Raw genomic sequence first — 21,817 nt, 5'->3', positions numbered from 1 at the left:
TTTTCATTTGGAATAACCGTGAGCTGTTCTGTGTTTTTTGTAACGCAATTTTCAAGAGCTGAAACCCGACTCTTCAATTCTACGTTCCCCCGTCGTGCAGACTGAGTCCGGTGCAGTTGTTGGCAAGATTGAAGCTGTTGCACACGGCGAAACAGTGTACGAGTATCTTGGTATTCCGTACGCTGAACCTCCGGTCGGCGAGCTGAGATTTGCTGCTCCAAAACCTGCCAAACCTTGGAGTGGAAGTAAAGAAGCCACTGAGTTTGGAGCCGAGTGCCCACAGACAGCAGTTCCTATTCCTGGGCTTGTCCTCACAGAGAAAGGTAATACATTACTGCGTGTTAGGCTTTTAGTGGGTGTCGTGTTTGCCAAAGTTAAGAAAAATGTGTTAGCGAGTAAGGGTTTTCTTTGGTCGGTGGCGCAAGAGCACTAATAGTACACCAACATTAAATGACGCACGGGGGGGGGGGGGGGGGGGGGGCGGGGGGGCACGTGGGTATTTTGGGGGTGGTATGTGCCGCCCGGGACTCCAAATTGGCACCCCGTTCTAAAAAAATTGCCCCTAAAATTGATACCCCCGTTCTAAAATTCGCCTAAAACTGATACCCCATTCTAGAAATGGGCCAATTTTTTATACTCCGTTCTAGAAAGTTTGTAAAAATTGAAATACAATAAAAACCCGAATTAAAGAACAAGTGGATTAAGAACACTCAGGCTGAAATTTGGTCAAAAAAAGTACCATATACATTAATTTAAAAAACACATTCAACCTGAAAAATGAAAATTGTGACTTATATAAAAAAATTGGCTGCGAGCTAGATTAGAATTTAACCTACTAGGGTACAGTCAATAGTTACATGGAAAGAGGGAGGGGGAGCTGGTGCATTTTGAATTTTGAGTTGTTTATCACCAGAACTGCTGCCCCTCCCCCAATGCAATATTACTGCCGTGATTAATACAGTTGATTAGTTCCATCCATTAATTAATTAAAATGTTGTGCTTGCACATTGATTTATCTGTTGGTAGCATATGCAGTATTTAATTTTTAGAAACAATTTTAAGAACACCTTAAGAACCTTTTTTTAGGCTGATTTTCCAGTAAACACCCGATATGCAAGAACTAATTCAGCCTGAACCCCCAAACACGTGTTCTTTTATGCGGGTTTTTACTGTAGCCCTTTTTTTAAAAAGATAAAAAATATATTTCTTTATTTGTTCGACTTATACATGAAATAAATGCTTCTTCCCGTTCTAGAAAACGCCTCCGAAATGGATACCCCGTTCTAAATCAGGAGCTTCAAAATCACGACCCCGTTGGGCGGCACATACCCGTATTGGTAATGTATGGGAGTACCCCCCTCCCCCCCCCCCGGGGATGACGCACCACTCGCCCAATTGTCTTTTCTTTGTACGAAAATGTTAATAGCCTGCAATTCAGGCGTATATTGAGGCTAGGGCGAGCGAAAATTAATTGCTAATGCCGTGACCGCGCGTAGGATACCCAAATCACGGGTGTTTCTAAAACGAAGACGCAAAAACGAAGACCTAAGACCTAAGACCCCATGGACTGGACTGATGCTAACCGCTGAGGGCGATGCCCGCTCCCGTAATTTGTTACGGCGATTTGAGAATGTTGTGGAATTTAGTTGTGTTAATCAAGTCTATGACTTACCTTTCCTTCAGGTTTCTTTGAAAATATGTTGCATGTTTTAAACCACTTCGGAAGTGTTTACGGTGATGATGACGTCAGTTTTATTAAAATTCAAGTTTTTAGCTGGCTAAAGGGTGAGAGAACCCTTCAGGAGCACCCAACGACAATTTTCGGAAAATATCTGTTCGGAAGACGATTTGCGATCTAGAATTTTCGGACCATTTGTTTAAAATTTCTTGCTTGCCTGCCTCTCCTAGGATTTTCGAACATCTAAAAAATGGTATGATTGCCCATTTTTAACGGATTTTTACCCTTAAAAGGTCACCTAGAATTTTCGGGAGCCTTTTTTCTGGCTGAAATTTTCGAAAAGGTAAGTTTTGATCCCTATAATTTTCTGGTCACTAGACTTTCAGCTAGGAAATCCGAACTGATGAAAAATTTCTAGGGGATAAAAATATGCATATATCTACCGTTTAAATACTAAAATACGTTTAACAATGCTATGTTTAAGTGCTTTTGAACTATCTTCTCGTTGGGTGCCCCTGACCCTTGTGGCCTTGTCGTATAACCGTAATGTTGGGATAAAGGTCCCAGGATCGAGTCTCGTCGGACTTGCTTTTTTTTCCCTTGTCATTTTCCTTCTTTTTCTTCTTAATATTATTTTTGAGCTATTTTGAAAAAATAGCTCATATGTCAGTGGTGTGAGCGTATGTATCTTTGTGGCTTTGTAACTTTGTATGTTCGGATCTTTGTTGCAAGAGCCAATAAGGTTGAAGGTACTATTAGTTGATGCTTAGGAACCAATGAGATCTTAGCATCTACTTAAACATGACATTGGTAAAGGTCGAACAAGGGCACTTTGAGACCGCCATCTTTATTGTTCACAATTTTTTCGTCTTTTATTACGGCTACAGGTGTTTGGAAACATTATATTAAATATCTTCATTATTCAAACGCTGTGTACAGTGATGCAGCTGTTTAAGGGTTCATATTTTAGTGTTGAAGCTCCTTCAAGACATTTCTGACCGAATTCGGCTATCGTTAACGGTATTAACGCACGTATTTATGAGTTGTGTTTCACGTGCTTCAAGGTAGAGTATAAAAGATCGTATATTTTCAAAGCTCTTCCAGTGAAGCAATAATTGATATTTAGATATAGACTTTTATTCGAAAGTATGCGCCCTATAAAATGTGGTTTTAGAAGTTTAAAAGGCAGCTTATTTTTTGGAAAGCTGTATCGAGTATTGTTAATCCTGTAAACAAGCTTTAAAAATATTATTCTCTCGCTTACAAAGTTCAACCGACCTTTTTCGTTCTATTTAGTAAAGATGCGTAACTTAAGTAGAAACAGTGGCGTTAGGGAATAAAATTGGAGGAAGCTAGTTGACACAATAATCATGATATAAGTAGAAATATATTTCGGCAGTTTGATAATTTTCTTGGAAGTTAATAAATGTTAGGCTATCAACCTTGACCTTGCATGAAACATAATTTAATTGCAGATGTTGTAGTAAAGCCGAGGTGATTTCTTAAAATCGTTTAAGAAAATTTTGTAACATCTTCACATGCAAATTGTGTGCATGAGTTATTTTTATAATTCTGTTTACTAGATTACTGTGTGATAACTCGAATTCCCTCACGTACGAACGACGAAAGGGGGCAAAGTCCGACACTTTCACGTGCCAGCTGTGTGACTGTACATCACATGCAGATTGGCTTTTTACAATAATAATAGTAACTTGGGCGTATGAAGACCTGTTTCATTTAGTAACCAATGCCTTAAAAAAGGCTCTTGTCTTTTAGGAAGCAATAGCTTTTAAAACATGACGAAATAAGTTGTCGGAGTTAAAGACCGTTTCACAAAATTTTGTTAATAAATGTTAGGTTATCAACCTTGACGTTGCATGAAACATAATTTAATTGCAGATGTTATAATGAAGCCGAGGTGATTTCTTAAAATCGTTTGAGAAAATTTTTTAGTGAAGAATTAGCCTTTTTTTAACGTACGAATTGTAAAAGGGCCAAAGACCAACACCTTCACGTGCAAATTGTGTGCGTGAGTTATTTTTATAATTCTGTTTACTCAGCTAGTTTACTGTGTGATAACTCGAATTCCCTCACGTACGAACGACGAAAGGGGGCAAAGTCCATCACTTTCACGAGCCAGCTGTGTGACTGTACATCTCATGCAGATTGGCTTTTCACAATGATAAATAGTAACTTGGACGTATGAAGACCTGTTTCGTTTTGTAACCAATGCCTTAAAAAAGGCTCTTGTCTTTTGAGAAGCAATAGCTTTTAAAACATGAAGAAATAAGTTGTCGGAGTTAAAGACTGTTTCACTGAGTAGAATCGCACGTGAAAACCTCGTGAATTATGATGATGCAAGCATCTACCACAATGATAAAAATCCTGGTATTTCGTAACTATTCAGTATTCGATGAGTCACATTTTGGCTTAAGAAACTCCGAGGAAACCTTATAGTTTTCCTTCTAATCAACGTTTGGTGAGTAGAAATTTATTTCACTTTAACGATTTGTTTAACTTGCACCAATTGTAACAGGGAAAGACAGAGGAAAGTGAATATATAGCTTGAGGATCGACTCAGCTGAGCGTTTCGCGTTTTCATTATGTACCGCAATACGCAATTTCGCACAAAAACCTAATCTACATTTAGGATGAAAGAGGTAGATTGATCACTCTTGGTAAGGTTACACCGAAGCATTTAAGTTACACTGAAGCATTCAAAGTAGCTCATGCACGTTTAACGTGCCTATGTTTTTATCACAGTTATCATAAAAACAACTGTTTAAGCCGTGAATATGAGTCATTTTTTAGCAACAGAGGACAGAATATCGTAACAGCGTATGGCAGGGATATAAATAAAAAAAAGTGTATAGTAGCCACCTACCCCGGTCACCAGAACTTTACCTTTCACAGGAAATTGTCGAAATTCGTTTCTGTGTGTTTTGAGTCTTCTCGAGGATGGAATCTCAAAATATGAACATCTAGAACGCTGTTTGAAAGAAGGGGGATTTCGGGGTCGAGTAAGCAGGATAAATACGTCTTACGGAGATCCGCCAAGAAATCTACGTTCGATGAAGGGTGCAATGGATCAATCTATGTGGATGAAGGTCAAGGTTGATTGACCTTAAAGCGTATGGTAATCAAAGAGGAATTCGAAGAAAGTGCGCAGTTTTCAAGAGTGCCATTCTTCTGAATTTGTTGGCCATACTGGACGTGACAACACTATTTAAAAAATCAAAGACAGAAAGAGAATAAAACAAACCATTAAGAGGTGAGAAAAATGTAACATTGTTTATAGAGGGATAATCTACCTCAGTTGTTAAAATGCTGTAATGGAATTTACAGTGCTCTTATAATTGCCGTCTCAGAAAACGCTATTGGTGTAAGAGTAGCGTCTTCTTCTCTACTCGGAAACATTGGCTTGAAACAGTTCGTCGCTAGTTTGTTTATGAACTTGTGAACTATACTCAGTATCATTAACAACAGCAAGCTAAAAATTCTATTAACGTCTGGCCCCCTGACGTTTTTGTATCGTCCTTTGTCCGAGATGTTACTGTTCTTTTGATGCAGGCAGGCTCAAAAAGTAATGTCTTTCCTTTTATTTAGCATTCCCAGGAAGGTCATGGTTGAAATCGAGAACGACTGGGATGACTTCATCGATGGTGCCTTGACAGTTTGCCATTAACACCAACGTCTCTAGCACCACCAAGTTTAGCCCCTTCTTAATGTTTGGTCGTCAACCACGATACCATTCGAAGTTAAAAAAATTTGTGCAGCAGGCTGAAAATGGAGGGGGTGGGGGGGGGGGGGGGGGGAGGGAACAGACTGGCTGGCAGCTGACTAACATCGGAGGATGCTTTGCAAGATTACATAGACAAGATGGCTACGACAAGACATGTTCTGTTTTCCAAGGTAGAACGCAACATAACCATAGCCCAGGGGAAACAAAAAAGGCAGTACCAAAAGAGGAAAGGAGGGATGAGTAAGAGCTTTAAAGAGGGAGATGTCGCGCTGCGACACACCTTTTAGGCTTCGGAAAAGTAAGCAAGGTCACAAAATGCAAGAAAAGTGACTGGGGCCTTACAAAACAGAGGAAATTAACTTGGAAAACGGAACATGTCAGCTACTTGGGCGAGATGGGAAGACTTTAGAGCGGAAAACTAATCTGAAGGATGTTAAGATTTACAAGGCACAGTATGTGAGTTCAAGAGACGATCGCGACCAAGCTGGTTTGTCTCCAGCCCCGAATGAAGAGGTGAAAGTTCCACTGTCTGCTGCAGTACCGACTGCAGCACCCCAATAGGGTAAAACAACCAGGCATCCAGCCAACCCCACGCACGAACAGAGCAGAGACTGTGTGCCTTCCCCGTCTTCTACTAGTGTCGAGCCATATAAGCAACCAGGTCTTGAGTGACTGATTAGCACCCCAGCAGGGTGGTGCAACCAGGTTTTCAGTGTGTACGGGACCTAAAAAGAGGGAAGCAACAAGGCCTCAACTCAGCCACATGCCCGGAAAAGTTGAAGCAACCAGGTCTTCAGTGTCAGCAGGACCCAAACAAAGGAATCCAGCGAGGTGTCAAACCAACCGCATACCTGAACAAACCATAAACGTCGTGTTTACGAAGTCTTCCACAGCTGTACAAGGAGATGCAGCCCATCCTTCACCAACCTTTCCACTTCATCAGAAGACAACCACACATCCACTATCTTCCGCACCCCACAAGAAAGAGGCACCTAGCCTGTTGCCGAACTCCACATCTCAACAGAGCAGAAAAGACCAATCAAAGAAGCCTGTGCCCTCTTTAGAACCAGAATCTGATGCTAGTGAACATTCACAGACCTCACACCCATGTAACAAAGTGCCAGCAAGCGCTGAAGAGGAAATCCCCTCCTGTTTCCAAGCTTTTCCTTTGGTTCAGCTGACTGATAGTAAATGGCTGAGGCTCCCAGGAAAACTGGCGATGCAGGGTACAAGTTGGCCTAAGCTCCACAGAAGAAACTATTCAGGAGAAAGGCCTAATGTTCAATGTCCCCTTTGGGCACGTTCTAGAAAGGCAAACTGATTTCCATTTAGAGCTTATTGCAAAACAGCATCTACAGTGTTCACCAAATTGAATCGTGAAATTATTACTACCAGAAGCCCCCATCTTCCTGTGTCATCATGGTTTAAACATGACATATAAGCAGGCACAGGGATACTTACAAGGTGGGAATAATAAAGGGGTAAAGTATTTAATGGCAAAGCTTCGCAAGTAATCAATAAAAAAGAAAACATCCAAAGGGTAAGGAACTTTGAAAAGGTCAGTTCCTACTGATCAGAATGCTGATGTTCAATATATAAAAACAATCTAAATAATCTGTTCTTAAAATGCAAAAGCCTAAATTCAAATTAAATACAGCTATATAAGTCAATATACATACATGTATGTATCGACATTGACTAACAGAGCTTGTCGCTTCCTGTGCTTTCACAGAGAATACTTCAATAGAAAGAATTTGTCATGAAATATGTGTTATCTGAATCTGAACAAACTAAACACAAATCAACATAGACTGATACGTAATTTGAGAGTCGCAATAACATTCCATCATAGTGAAGATATGAGGATTTGCACAGGGGATAAATATACAATATTTCTTGGCAAAATAAAAATCGTGTTCGACTGTATTAGTTATGATCATCTTGTAATATTAGTTTCACTTATTTGGCCAAGTTAAGCGTCCTACTTATCAAGCCGCGTGTTTTTAATCACATGTTTCTCTTTTTTTTTGTCTAGTATTATTAAAACAGTGAAATATTGTTGGCGATTCCTTTAATGCTGACTCTGCTGTTAACTTTTGTTCAAGGCCTTTTTCTCAATAAGGAAAAACCTAGTTCGTAACTACCTTTAAACACACTACTAAGTTTGCCTAGGGGAATATTCTTCGATTGATACAAAACGCTGTTGCTATATGCCCGACAGCCGGGAAGGGTCTTAAATGCCCGCAAAATCCCTTTTTCTAATTATTTGAAAGTATTCTATCTTCATTTAGAATAACCAAGCGATCAGGAAAAGAAAACTGGCTTTGCAGCTGAGCGGTTGTGGTTTCTTAGGCATAGAGTAGAGTCGACGCTGTTTCGACTCTTGGGAAAAAAAAAATTGAGTGAGTAGCAGTGCGTGACTCACGCGCACGATTTCACACGAGCTACATACCCGGCAGTCTGAAAGCAGAGCGGGAAAGATAAAAAGCCTTCGCTTCAGCTCCAGAATACTACATGCATACTATCCTTGATTAGTTTCCCAAAAAAATCGGGGAGAGAGTGCTTTGATTTTGAAACTTTATTTCCTAGCCTCTAGCTGCCTTGAACTAGACTGTCGACATAGCTTTGTAAAGCACTCCTCTGATTTTGCAAAAATTTATGCGAATTCTCCTCAGAATATTTTGTCATGGTTTAGGATTGGTGAGTGACGAGAAACAACAAAGTTTCTTAACCAGAGGTTAGATATTACTCGGTTTTGAGAACATAGCCAATGTTGTGGTTGACTCACGTGCGGGTTTCTTCTTACAGTTTAAAAGCCCGGCAGTCCGATTTGTCTGGGGAATTTCAATATAAAGTGTCTCTTTAGCCCCAATTGAAAGTATTTCATCGACCTTCAGATTAACCAAGCTGGTACAAAGAGTTCAATAAACGGTTAAACATATGATGAAGCAGACTGCTGGGTGTTAGCTTGGATGAAAACGTGCCCGTGAGTTGCTTCTCACGATTTTTTTTAGTGTCGAAACGGCGTCGACTCTACTCTATGCCCACAACCGCTCCTCTGCGAAGCCATTCTTGTTTTCCTGATCGCTTGGTAATTCTAAATGAAGGTGGAATACTTTCAAACGATTAGAAGGGATTTGGCGGAAATTCTAGAAAATGTTTCTGACTGCCGGGCGTTTAGTTTTTCTTTAAGACCCTTCTCGGTTGCCAGGCATATAGCCACAGCGTTTAATTTCTTAAAACCTCTGTTTTGATGTCTAGATGAAAAGAATGAAGATTGTCTTTTCCTGAACGTTTTTGTGCCATCTTCCACTAAACCAAATGACACGAAGGCAGTTATGGTCTGGATTCACGGTGGCGGATTCCAGTATGGTTCTTCTAACATCTATCGCGGCGGGGTTCTAGCAGCTTTTAATGATGTCATTATTGTGACCTTGAACTACCGCCTAGGTGTGCTTGGCTTTATAAATGCCCCTGGCACTGATGTCAAAGGAAACTATGGAATGTTAGATCAGGTTTGATGCTCTTTTTTTATACACCTTTCAATTCCACTATCACAATCATCGCCGCCGTCACAACAGCCACTTTGACTACCAGTTACTTAACTTAGAGTCCTTTTACACTGGCGTAGCCGTCGTCAGGTCGTGTTTTTTCGCCCGCGTGACTAATAAAAGGCCACTTAATGAAGCTAATTTTTCTCTTTTTTCTTTTCTTTCAAATAAAGGTATTGGCATTAAAGTGGGTTCAAAGTAACATTGCTAACTTTGGTGGCGATCCCAACAAAGTGACCATTTTTGGCGAGAGTGCAGGGGGTGTTAGCGTCTCGCTTCATCTTATCTCGCCGTTATCCAAGGGTCTGTTTCAAAGAGCCATCATGCATAGTGGAGTATCTTGTATGCCTGCTTTCAGTGGAAAGGTTATCAAACCTATACAACTTGAATGGTATGCCAAACGTATCAACTGCAGTTTGGGATCCGATATTGTTGAGTGTGTGCGAAGCAAGTCTGTCGAAGACATTGTGTCAGTACAGAGTTTGTTCTTGCGTGAGCGGTACATCGGTCCTCGGGATATCATTGGTCCTATAGTTGATGGTGAATTTCTGCCCGATCTTCCTGTTAACTTGTTTGAAACAGGAAAATTCCACGACGTTGATGTCATAAGTGGTTTTGCTTCCAACGAAGGCGCCCTGTTTGCGATGATGATGCCACCTGACCTTGTCAAAGATGGAGTGGAGCGAACTGTCTTTGAATCTTTCGTTAGGTATGAACTGTTCTATAGCGATTTTCAAGGAAAGAGTCCACTCTTAGAAGACCTAATTATTTTCCAGTACACTGACCATGCAGACCCTCTCAACAAGATTGCCATTCGTCAGTCGCTCATGGATTGCGCTTCTGATGCGATGTTTGTCGGACCTGCCATAAAGGAGGCTAAAGCCCTCGCGAAGGTAAAGTACTTCAATTGTTATAATAATAAAAAATAGGCTGCGAGACGGTCAGTTTCTTTCTCTTCCTTTTTCTTTTCAAATGAATCGCTGCTTGCAAGACGGCAAGAGTATTATCTGTTTAAAGGGGAGCCGGGGAGGAGAGAAGAAAAAAGCGCGAGGAAGAGTCAGAGAAGGGAGAGACAGTGGCGCCTTCCTCTCGTCCCCTCCCCCTCTTAAATTTCCCTTCCCCTAACCCCTAAGGAAGTTCTGTTACTCAGCCTTCAAACCATGAAAACACTAGGCGTAGTGTGTTTGAAGGGTTCGGAATTCTCTCTTAGCATTTTACTCAATTCAATTTACCTACGCTCCAAACGTTTCGTTTAACATACTTTCACATAATTGATGGCCAATGATGAAAACGCAGATCATGCATGCATTCTCGGCCATAATGAAAAGTTGACTTCCCTGCTTAATAACACTTAAGTCACATTTGATATCTATCTCAGTCATATTTCCTACTGCTAATCGTTTGAACAAAGCAGGAAATAATTCTCAGGGTGTCATGATTTGTACAGCTCTATGTATCAAGTACTAAACTGTAAACTAATTTCGATTCCTAATTTTTCACAGGCTGGACGTCTACCACGTGTTTATGTGTTCGATTATCGACCAACGTTTGCGGGAACTCCCGAATGGATGGGAGTTATCCATGGGATAGACATCGCATTTACATTTGGTTTCGCCTTTATGGAGAAAACTCGTCTATCTCCAATACGTGAAGCGTTTTTGAGAAACTTCACCGAAATAGAAAAAGGTTTCAGTTTGCAAGTGATGAAAATGTTCACGGACTTCGCCAAATATGGGTAAGAATAAGTCAAACAGTAGCAATTCTTAATTTTTGATCTAGCTTGCATTTGATTTAGCAATCCCCCTAGGAATGAAATAATACATACACTGCCCGACCTCTTCCCCAACTCCCAACAGGTTTGATCAGTCAATTAAGAATAAAGATGGTAACAGGGTATTATCCAAGTGTTTTAGGGCCTGTTTACAGGGAGGTGGGGGACCCAAGGTAGGTGAGGTAACCCGTCCGTCCATAAATGTCTCATTTTCATTTGATCACGTTTACATGATAGTTGGGGTGACCAGCCACATGTTACCCCACCTACATGTACCTGGGTCCCCCGCCTCCATGTAAACGGGCCCTGAATCGAACTGTCGTTATCTTTTAGAACTCCAAATCCTCCCGAATCTGGTCCAGCAGTAGTTACCTGGCCCCATTTCACCTTGGGAGAACAGGAATACCTGGTCCTCGACGTGAAACCGAGGGTGAAGCGTAGGTACAAGGCAGAAAATATGGCATTCTGGAATGAAGTGATTCCAAACGTTTCCAAGTTTTTGAACCAAAAAGGCGAGGAGATTTACCAAAAGGCAGCAAAGGATGAGCTGTAGCTGATCAAAACTGAGTTGGAATCTTGCTGTTGTCCGCAGGCAAACTTCGTACGCTTTTTACTTTCCTGTGCCGAACTCATCATACTGGGTAACTGATGACATCAACGCATTATGATGTTAAAAGTAGCCACTATAATTACATACTGTCATTACATTCTTGCCAAAATGGGCTACAAAATGAATATTCTATTTCTAAAATGAACAGAGATTCTGAGAGAAACGTCTGGGGTTTGTTCTCCTTCCCCAACCAACCATCCACATCTTTGTCAAAACGATAATAAAGTTACGAATCATTTAATGCTTTTCATAATTCAGTATTTTCGTATCTATTTCGGAAGCAGGATAGATTTCCTAGTCTCGATCTTGCAAACATGTCTTCCACAATATAATTCCAGTTACTGGATTTTTGCCTTCAAACAGAGCGCGTCCCCTTTACTCCACTTTCACCAATTTAGTGCCCATTTATCCTCCCTGGATAAGAATACTATATATTCTACTACTATCACTACCACTACCACGACCACAACCATTACCACTATCAGTACCAGTGCCAGTGCCACTGCATCTGCTGCTGCTACTCGCAGTAGTGATGATAATAATGATAATAATTATAATGTGATTCAGAAGACCCATACAAGTTTGGTGGGCGAGGCGTGGTGCACGTTGTGTGGTAAGACCCCAGAAAAGAGAGGCTCACATCTTGTCTGGGTGCGGTGCGCTGGCACAGAGCAAGTCCCATGTTCTGGGAATCATAGAGGCCTGTGGCCTGTGTTACATGACGTACAAGCTCATTAGGACGTGCCAGTTTTTGCAGATCATGAAGAGGTGAGATGCTAAAGAAATGACGCGCGAATCGTCAACCACTAGACCAAGCAGGTCATTACACTCGAAATGAACTGTCCGTACGGCCGTTAAGTATCCCCCCCTCCACCCCTGTTTTGGGAATTAAAACAGCAGTTCCCTGGTATCGAAGTGAAACAACATAACATCATTGAAAAGAATGCAGAAGGCGGTGCTGTCGGTCACGCTCAATATTTCCAAGACATTTAAAGTTTTTACTTGAGAGACGGTTGACTGTATTCTCCAACGATGGAATAATTGTTTAGTAAAGAACGCCCATAAAAATATATCGAGAAGTCTTCCCGACGTTATTTTTGAACGAAACAGTTTTCAGCTTCTTTTTAATTTTGAACAGACAGGTACAGTTACCTTATTTGAAGCGCATGGTATAATGGCTCATATACCAAGATGGCTAAGCCAACAGACTGGGCTCTAGAATTGCATTATCCAATGATTCAGTCTTTAATAATAGTAATGAAACAATAAAGAAATGCATATCTTTGAAACTGTTCAACGTCTTAACAACCCAAAAATCTGGTTATGGCAACTTCATTGCACAGGTTGTTAGTCCATTATCCTTAGACTTATCATGTCCAGTCCAATCCAACATTGCCAGTGACCTAGTCACAAACGCAATATTTGTGACAGTATGTCTTTCTGTATTCTATCAATATTGCCTTCGGCAGTCAGATATGTTAATATATCAAGTATTCATTTCGTGACCAAAAATCTCTCCTGATTATCTCTGCAGTTGGCGAGTTAGGACGCTAGCTTTTAGGAAAACAACTGCCCGAACTCTGAGCCATTTTTTCTCCTGGTCGAAATGGGCTTTATTTTATCTAATCTGCTAATCTGTATTTTCGTGACCTTTGCTGTTGTTCTTGCATTGAAAACAACCCAAGCCGAAGGTGGCCAGAAGCTGCGTTCCCCTGTAGTGCAGACTGACTCTGGTGCTGTTGTTGGCAATGCTGCGACTCTGCCACTCGGAAAATCGGTGTATGAGTACCTTGGCATTCCGTATGCTGAAGTTCCGGTTGGAGATGCGAGGTTTGCGGCTCCACAACCCGTTAAACCTTGGTCGGGGACAAAAGAAACCATGGAGTTTGGAGCCTCGTGTCTGATGCCTTTTGTCCCTGGAATGACTAACTCAAGTACGTTGTTTTTCCGTATTTAAATGGGGAAAGGCAGTTATATATCATTTTAAAACTTGGTATGTGATACAAATTTAGTGTCCCCCAGGGTGGCCAAGTAAGCCGGTGTTTACATGAGAAAACTCGCACTGGCGCGAGTTCAGTATACCGGAATGACTTTTTGATTTCGTATCGCGTTACATGATGACTGGGTCATTTCATATCTCGTTATTTGAAGGTACACTTCATGTTAATAAAATACACCTGTGATTCCCATCACGCATGCGCTACCCGTTCCAGTCTAGCAGCAGACCGATTTCACACCGAAACGAGTGGTCGACCGCCGCCCGGTTAGCTCAGTTAGAAGAGCGCCGGTCTGCTGAGCGGGAGGTCGTGAGTTCAAACCCCGGCCGGACCACCAACCAATGTCTTTAAAATACTGGTGAGATCATTCTTAGCTGTGAAACTCCTTTCTCAGTACAGATGATCATTGGGCGATGACGTTAAGCCGTTGGCCTTGTCTCCTTCATCCTTGTTCGCCAGTTGGATTGGGGCGTAAAAGAACCCGTGACATTGTTCGAAAAGAGTAGGGGACGTAAGTCCCGATGTCATGGTCTATCTGACTTTTGCCGTCATCGGTCTGGGTAGGCGAGGTGTGATCAAAACATGGACTGAAGTGGCTGCAAGAGTGCGCCTTTACATGCTGACGTCCGATTTCACCTCTCTGGTTCCTCCGCAATTCAGCCATTGGTTGCAAGTGAGGAAAGTTGGCACCGCATATCTTGTCGTTTCGCGTTCACATGATACTGTTACGAGATTTCGTACCGGAGTGAAATTCTCGCCCCGATACGACAACCGGGGTGAACTCACGCTGGGGTGACACGCGCCGACATGGCATTTTGTGGTGGTATCACGTAAACAAATATAGAGCCATGAGAGGGAACCGGACTGTACTCACGCCGGCGCAAAAGGCGCCACGGTGTCATGTAAACACCCCCTAAGAGACTCGGAGGTTTGGCCATTCAATGAAAGTTTAGGTCGAGGTGTAAGGCCTTCAAACCCTGACCAGGTATAAAACAAAAATTGTTGATTTCGCTACCCTGTTAAACCTCAGGACTTCTAAACAAACTTCCACACTTCCAAACAAACTTCAAGAGAAACTTTCTGACAAACGTCCAGACAAAGATCCAGACAAACTTCCTGACAAACCTTCAGACAAGCTTCCCCTTCTAGACAAACTTCCTTACATGTTTCTGCTAAACGTCCAGACATACTTCCAGACAAATTTCCAGACAAATTCCAGACAAACCTCAAGACAAATACCCAGGCAAACGTTCGGACGATGAACTTCCATTCAAGGCACACATTTAAACAAACTTTCAGACAATCGTCCGGACAAACCTCCGAGCAAACTTCCTGGCAAACTTTCGGACAAACATCCAGACAAACGTCTGGACAAACCTCCTGACAAATATAATAGATTAATTTCCAGACAACCTTTCTGTCAAACATCCAGCCAAAGCTTCAGACAAATTTTCATACAAGTTTCCAGACCAACTTGCAGACACACGTTCAGTCCAGACAAATTGGCTTCTACTCAAAGGCCAGGGCAATAATCATACAACTGTAAAATGGCCTATTGCATGACAAAACCCTGAAAAGCTTACCCTGTTCAGCGGCACCTTATCCTTTCAGGTCAAATAAGAGTGTTACCCTCGCCCCTTCAGTCATTACCCTGAGTCGTTGCGTTTTGGTCACATTATATCGCCCACTCTTAGATGACTTTATGTAGCAGCTTATCCTAAGAAAATTTTGTTATTGTTTCTTCCTATATATCCAAAGCGGGTTAGCCCAAACTGTATGGCCCAATTTTTGTTTTCGTATCTAAGGACTATTTTTATCAACTCAGTAACCTTAGAAAATTCCAAATAACATTTGTGGTCTACTTCACAGTGGGATCTGAAGATTGCCTTTTCCTAAACGTGTTTGTCCCATCGACCATCAAACCCGAAGAAAAAATGGCAGTCATGGTGTGGATACATGGCGGTGCTTTCTCCATGGGTTCTTCCTCTGGTTATTATGGCGGGGTTTTGGCGGCCTTTAATGATGTCATTGTTGTGTCAATCAACTACCGCCTTGGAGTAAACGGCTTTTTTAATGTCCCTGACACTGACGTCAAAGGAAATTATGGGATGCTGGATCAGGTGGGGAAATAGTTTTCACCAAGTGAACTACCATAGATGCTCCAATTAGCGTCTCCCCTCGAATTAACACACCCATCTGTTACAAATCTTCTTGTCCTCCTTACAGAATATACAGAGTACAGTACGTTTACCCAGCGTCAGTGCATATAGCATGATCTGTACAGTCTACAAGAGAATGACCCATTCGAGAGTATCGAATGATAAGAAGACGCGGCTCCTGTGACTGAATAGCGATCATAGCACTGCCTTGAATAAGGTGCCTCGAATTAGCGCCCCTTTAATTTTAACTCCAAAATAAAAAATGAAAATAAAGCTTTCTCTTATAAGTTGACATTCACAGCCTGAAATTTAAGAATACGTTGAACATCTCTGCTCTTGTTTCGACCACAGTGATATACATAGTTATGTAATGGATATGTGAAATGATGATGATGATGATGCTGAACAGAGTGTGTTTATTTGCATGTATTTTTTTTGTCTATGGCAGGTACTTGCCTTAAAGTGGGTTCAATCCAATATTGCAAGTTTTGGTGGCGATCCAACAAGAGTGACCATATTTGGTCAAAGCGCGGGCGGAATGAGTGTTTCGCTGCATTTAGTATCGCCACTGTCAAAAGGGTTATTTCACAGAGCGATTGTGCAGAGTGGTCCTTCCTCGACGCCTTTGTTTTGTGGAAAAGTCACTAAACCGAGGCAGTTGGAAGCGTTTGCAAAAGCTATAAATTGTAGCCTGGGGAACAGCGTTGTTAAATGCGCTCGAGGCAAGACTGTTGAAGAGATTCTCAAGGGACAAATGGCGATTACAATGGGGAGCTACAAGGGATCTTTAGATATTGTCGGTCCGATAGTTGATGGGGAATTTCTCCCTGACTTACCAGAAAATCTTTTTAGAGCAGGCAATTTTAATGACGTCGATGTCATAATGGGCTTCACCTCAAATGAAGGAGCGTTATTACCATTGATAAGACCACCGGAACTTTTCAAAGATGGAGTGGAGAAGGAATTCTTTGAATCCGTAGTGAGACAGGAGCTGCTTTATTCCCGTGAACTGAAAAACAGCCTCGTGGAAGACTTGATTTTGTTTGAGTACACTAGCCACGATGACCCTGGCAACAAGCATGCTTTGCGACAGTTGTTAATGGACAGTTTCACGGATTCAGGTTTTGTTTCTCCCGCTGTGTGGGAAGCTAGAGCTTTAGCCAAGGCGAGTAAAGTAAACATCAATTTATAATTAAAATTCGTGAACATGTCAGACGTGTTAAAAGAATGGTTATTGATACTCAAGTGAAACTTATGGAACGATTGTCTAGCCCCGTTAGACAATCGTTTCACCTAATCCTAGAAACTTTCCCCAAAACAATTGTACATCGATGTGGGAAGAGAGCCAAGTTGTCCCAATAAATATTACAGGTAAAAACTCTTAAGTTCTAGTTTTGTGAAGAACGTGAACAAAAGACAACAATTTCACCTTTCTGTTTTTTTGGACTTACAGACTTTTGGAATCAACTCTAGAAATATTTTCGAATATTTGGCAAATTGAACGAGATGGAATAACAGCGTTGAAGTTTGTTAAACTTCGGAATCTGAGAGTTTCAGGTGCCGTTTTCGTATGCAGCCATTGCTATCCTGGTTGCCTTATCTCACTAATGTCCCTGCGCGAGGTAACGTTTTTCATCAAATTGACAGGGAGGACGGCCACCTTACGTCTACAAGTTCAATCATCGTGCAGAGTGTTCACCATTGCCTGAATGGATGGGTGTGGCCCATGGCATGGACATTGCGTTTGTGCTTGGTGCTCCTTTTAAAGGTTTATCGGAACCTTATGTAAACCTCCTATCGACAAAGTATTCTGAGATAGAAAAAGGACTTAGTTTGCACGTCATGAAAATGTGGACGGACTTTGCTAAGTATGGGTAAGTGTGATGTTTATGTGCGAGTAAGTGTTGTTATATTATTTTAGCAATCATGAATAAAGCTGAGTATGATATCAAGAGTTATGCATATCCAAGGGACTGCTATTCTCCTTGGCCTTCGCCTCGGTAGATGACAGCCTCAGAGATCTGCATAACTCCTCACATTATGTGAAAGCTGAATTCAATAATTGTTTTTTTTATTCGTTAAAAATATTTCTAACCTCCTTACAAGCTTAACCCTTCTGAGACTTTTTCCTGAATTTTTGGCCTATTTCTCGGCCCGGCTCAAGGATATAAGCATTTATTTTCGCAGATACCCCTAAAAAGAAAAGAAGGTAACATCCATATGCTTTGCTTATTCCTGGGTTTCTTCTGTTCAGTTTTAATCAGAAATTCAGCTGTTTCGTCTTTGAGCTCCTTTTTTCAGTTCACTGGTGAATAAACAGCTGTGGTGCCGCGCCAGGAAACGAGGTTGATCGATGGTCTTTTGCTTATGCAGCCTCATTCCCAATCAAATATTCTATACACTAACCTCGCTTCCAATCAGATATACCATGGAGTGGATGTTATATTGTTCGCGTCTTTCAAATTTGGTCAGCGCCGGTTGGTTATGTAGAATTACCTGTGGGCAGGGGGGAGGTCGGGGGGAGGGGTGGAGCCAATCCGGAAACGGCAACGTATTTTGAATGAATATCGAATTCTTTAGATTAACCTCCAAAAAGATGTCAGTTACGAACAATATTTGTAATTATTAATTTGAAGTCATTTAAGACACAGGACTTTTTTTGGTTGCATCATGCATGCTTTTATCTTTTCCCTTAGGTTTCCAATTCCACGCGACTCTGATCCTACTCAAGTCACGTGGCCCCGGTTTACCGAACAAGAGCAAAAGTATCTTGTCCTGGACCTGAAACCGAGGGTGGAGCGTAATTTTAGAGCAGAGAAGGTGGCGTTTTGGAATGAAATCGTTCCGAAGGTGCTAGAGTTCACGAGAAAGAAACCCGAAGCTGTGAATGAAAAGACACCGAAGGATGAACTGTAATCCGAGGTTAATAACATAATGTTATCTTTTCCTAAAACAGGGCAGAAAGGAAAACGTTTTTCGACCGTAAATGCTCCGAACTTAAACAAATTGCGCAGTAAAGTACTGCTCTTTGCAATTTTTAACTTGTTTGTTAACCGTAACGGAAAAAAAAAAATTAACCGATAGCTGTAAAGGAGCCAAAACTTAATTAGCCGATAACCGTAAAAGTTACCACGCCATTAAGACCCTCTTATAACTGATGATTTAAGTAAAGGCTTATCGAAACCTTATGCAAACGTCCTATCGACAAAGTATTCTGAGATAAAAGATAATAACAATAAAGAGATAAATAAATAAATAAGAGCTTAGTTTACTCGTCATGAAACTGTGGACGGATTTTGTTAAGTGTGGGTAAGGACTATGGCTCTATTGACTATGGTTATGTGCGTAAGTGCTGTTAAGGTGACTCGACCCAGTTTTTTGGGGGGAGTACCATCCTACTTTGAAGCTCTCTGGTATCCCCGCCTTTACTTTTATCGTAAGTCTAACACATAGAATGGATAACATATAGATCAATCTACAATATAACATAAAATTTTTGGCGATCGGAGTAAATGTCACGTGGTTATAATGCCACGCCCCTTTGAGGTCTGAGTCGAAAATCTGCTGTTGCCGGCATTTTTTCGTGAAAATCTTGCGGCTACACATAGTGCGCATTAGTGCCTTGCGCTGAACAGAGTTTCACCAAAATCGCAAAGACCCAATTCGAGAAATTCAGCGGTTTCCAAATTTAGGTCATAATTTATGCGAAAATGATAAGCAAACTTTACACGGATTATATCTAATAAACTATGAGATTCATCTCTTTATTTTGGGCATCGTTATAACAGATGGGTCCTTGCAAGTCAGCCAAACGCTTTAGGGCCTTGTAAATGCGCGCGATTTCGAGCAAAGCAAACATATAGAAATTATAGTTTTCGCTATTTGTTGACGTTTGTCAGCGTTTAAGAGTCCTTCTCACGAAAAAAGCATTTTCTTAAAAATTCGTAGTTTTTTTTCCTTCAAATTTTTTCAGGGCCACAATTGATTAACTAACTACCCGGACTCTGAATTTCATGGTCATTGAAAAACTGTGACATTATCTTCTATAAGCCCAAACTTGAGTAAACATTGAAGATTTTTAGCGTTTTGGCTGAGTTTGTGCTTTGGGAGTTGTCTATTGTTTCTAGTCTGTCATTATACAGCATTCTTGTTCAGCACGCGTGCAAAGACCGCGCTTGGCTGACTTCCGAATGTTCACCGAGATATAATAATTTTGGTACAGTGAGACAGGCCATCGCGTGATACATAGAGGTTTAAGTCACAATTTTTAATCAATTCTCGTGCTTCTTGTGCCTTTGCAAAAAAATCAAGAAGTGCTACACACTAAATCTACTTACTATTAAAAAAATATCATTTTTTCATAGGTTTAATGCAAGCCAATAATTAAACCAAGTCGTGACGGGAATATCTCGGTGAGCATTCGGAAGTCAGCCAAGCGTGGTCATTGCACGCGTGCTGAACAAGAATGCTGTATAATGACAGACTAGAAACAATAGACAACTCCCAAAGCACAAACTCAGCCAAAACGCTAAAAATCTTCAATGTTTACTCAAGTTTGGGCTTATAGAAGATAATGTCACAGTTTTTCAATGACCATGAAATTCAGAGTCCGGGTAGTTAGTTAATCAATTGTGGCCCTGAAAAAATTTGAAGGAAAAAAAACTACGAATTTTTAAGAAAATGCTTTTTTCGTGAGAAGGACTCTTAAACGCTGACAAACGTCAACAAATAGCGAAAACTATAATTTCTATATGTTTGCTTTGCTCGAAATCGCGCGCATTTACAAGGCCCTAAAGCGTTTTGCTGACTTGCAAGGACCCATCTGTTATAACGATGCCCAAAATAAAGAGATGAATCTCATAGTTTATTAGATATAATCCGTGTAAAGTTTGCTTATCATTTTCGCATAAATTATGACCTAAATTTGGAAACCGCTGAATTTCTCGAATTGGGTCTTTGCGATTTTGGTGAAACTCTGTTCAGCGCAAGGCACTAATGCGCACTATGTGTAGCCGCGAGATTTTCACGAAAAAATGCCGGCAACAGCAGATTTTCGACTCAGACCTCAAAGGGGCGTGGCATTATAACCACGTGACATTTACTCCGATCGCCAAAAATTTTATGTTATATTGTAGATTGATCTATATGTTATCCATTCTATGTGTTAGACTTACGATAAAAGTAAAGGCGGGGATACCAGAGAGCTTCAAAGTAGGATGGTACTCCCCCAAAAAAACTGGGTCGAGTCACCTTAATATTTGAGTTATTTCATGTGATTGAGTATGATGTGCAGAAGAGCTCTGGGTCGAGATTGTTCCCTTTCTCTCCTCCCCTCTTTTTTGGCTTTTCTTGCGTCATTTTTTTTCTCTTGCTGGGCATTTAGCAGGCTTCATTCTCCGTTCTGACTAAATATGGCTACTCTACTTGGATCAGCGCCAAATCTTGCGATGTTTGCTTGAACCATTTTAGTGCCAGCACCTGCATTTTTGCCACTCAACTCACGCAGGCATGAATATATAGGTATGAGAGGGTCTGAATGGGCTTTAGTATTTAGTGTTATTTGCGCATAATTTTTACTGTTTGCTGTTAAATTGGTCAATTTTTTAATGTTTACTGTTTCCAAAGAAAATACTATTACGTGCAGGGAGGGTTCTTTGGACATCTTCGGCAAAGGTCGGACCTCTTCGTTTGTCTTCGTAATCTTTGACAGTCTTCGCGAATCTTCAGGAGCCTTCGGAAATCTTCTGAAGTAATCCGGGATAGTCCATTTTCGAGTTTGCTATGACCGCCGAATTAAAGAATTGAAGACGCATTTTTTAACAGCCTTATTTAGCCTCAATCTGAAGTAATATATTCACAAATTCCAACGACAAAAAGACCTGTTTATTACTCTGTCTATTGTGTATACAGCTATTTCTAGAAAGGTTGTCGGAAAAACTGTGGTGATGCGACAATCCCGAAAGGTAATATGGGATATGATCAATACACTGTTCCTGACACTGTAGCAGTCGAACCTACTTTTGTTGCTTTCCTTTAGCACTCGTTAACATACGTCCATGGCCCCTCTTGCCATTCTTTGAAAAAACAGTGAACTAAAAACCACCCACAATACCTTTCGGGATTGTCGCGTGCACTTTTTCCGACAACCTTTCTCGAAATAGCTGTATTCAAATTTCAAACACTTACTTGCCAGAATTTCTGAATATTTTACTTTACTTCGAGGCTAACCCTGTATGAATGTGTCGTTAATGTTTATATTCAGCGGTAATTTTTAATTCGAAATTGGACTATTGTCGTAGAATTGCCAAA

General features: G+C 41.0%; 1 protein-coding gene across 1 annotated transcript; it reads left to right on the top strand.

Annotated features, from left to right (window-relative positions):
• Nucleotides 1-49: 49 nt before the first annotated feature.
• Nucleotides 50-18,424, top strand: LOC140940893 (uncharacterized; the record flags this gene model as incomplete). The annotated part of the gene is made up of 13 exons (XM_073389887.1): nt 50-323; nt 4,592-4,791; nt 6,112-6,646; nt 8,682-8,935; nt 9,145-9,864; nt 10,474-10,706; nt 11,076-11,294; nt 11,838-11,937; nt 12,914-13,286; nt 15,219-15,469; nt 15,957-16,673; nt 17,156-17,382; nt 18,205-18,424. Coding segments are annotated over 13 exons (4,323 nt in total), but the record flags the coding sequence as incomplete, so codon positions are not given.
• Nucleotides 18,425-21,817: the final 3,393 nt, after the last annotated feature.

This window comes from Porites lutea, chromosome 1 (genome assembly GCF_958299795.1).
Source record: "Porites lutea chromosome 1, jaPorLute2.1, whole genome shotgun sequence".
Lineage (NCBI taxonomy): Eukaryota > Metazoa > Cnidaria > Anthozoa > Scleractinia > Poritidae > Porites > Porites lutea.
This window is presented reverse-complemented; position numbering and strand designations above follow the sequence as displayed.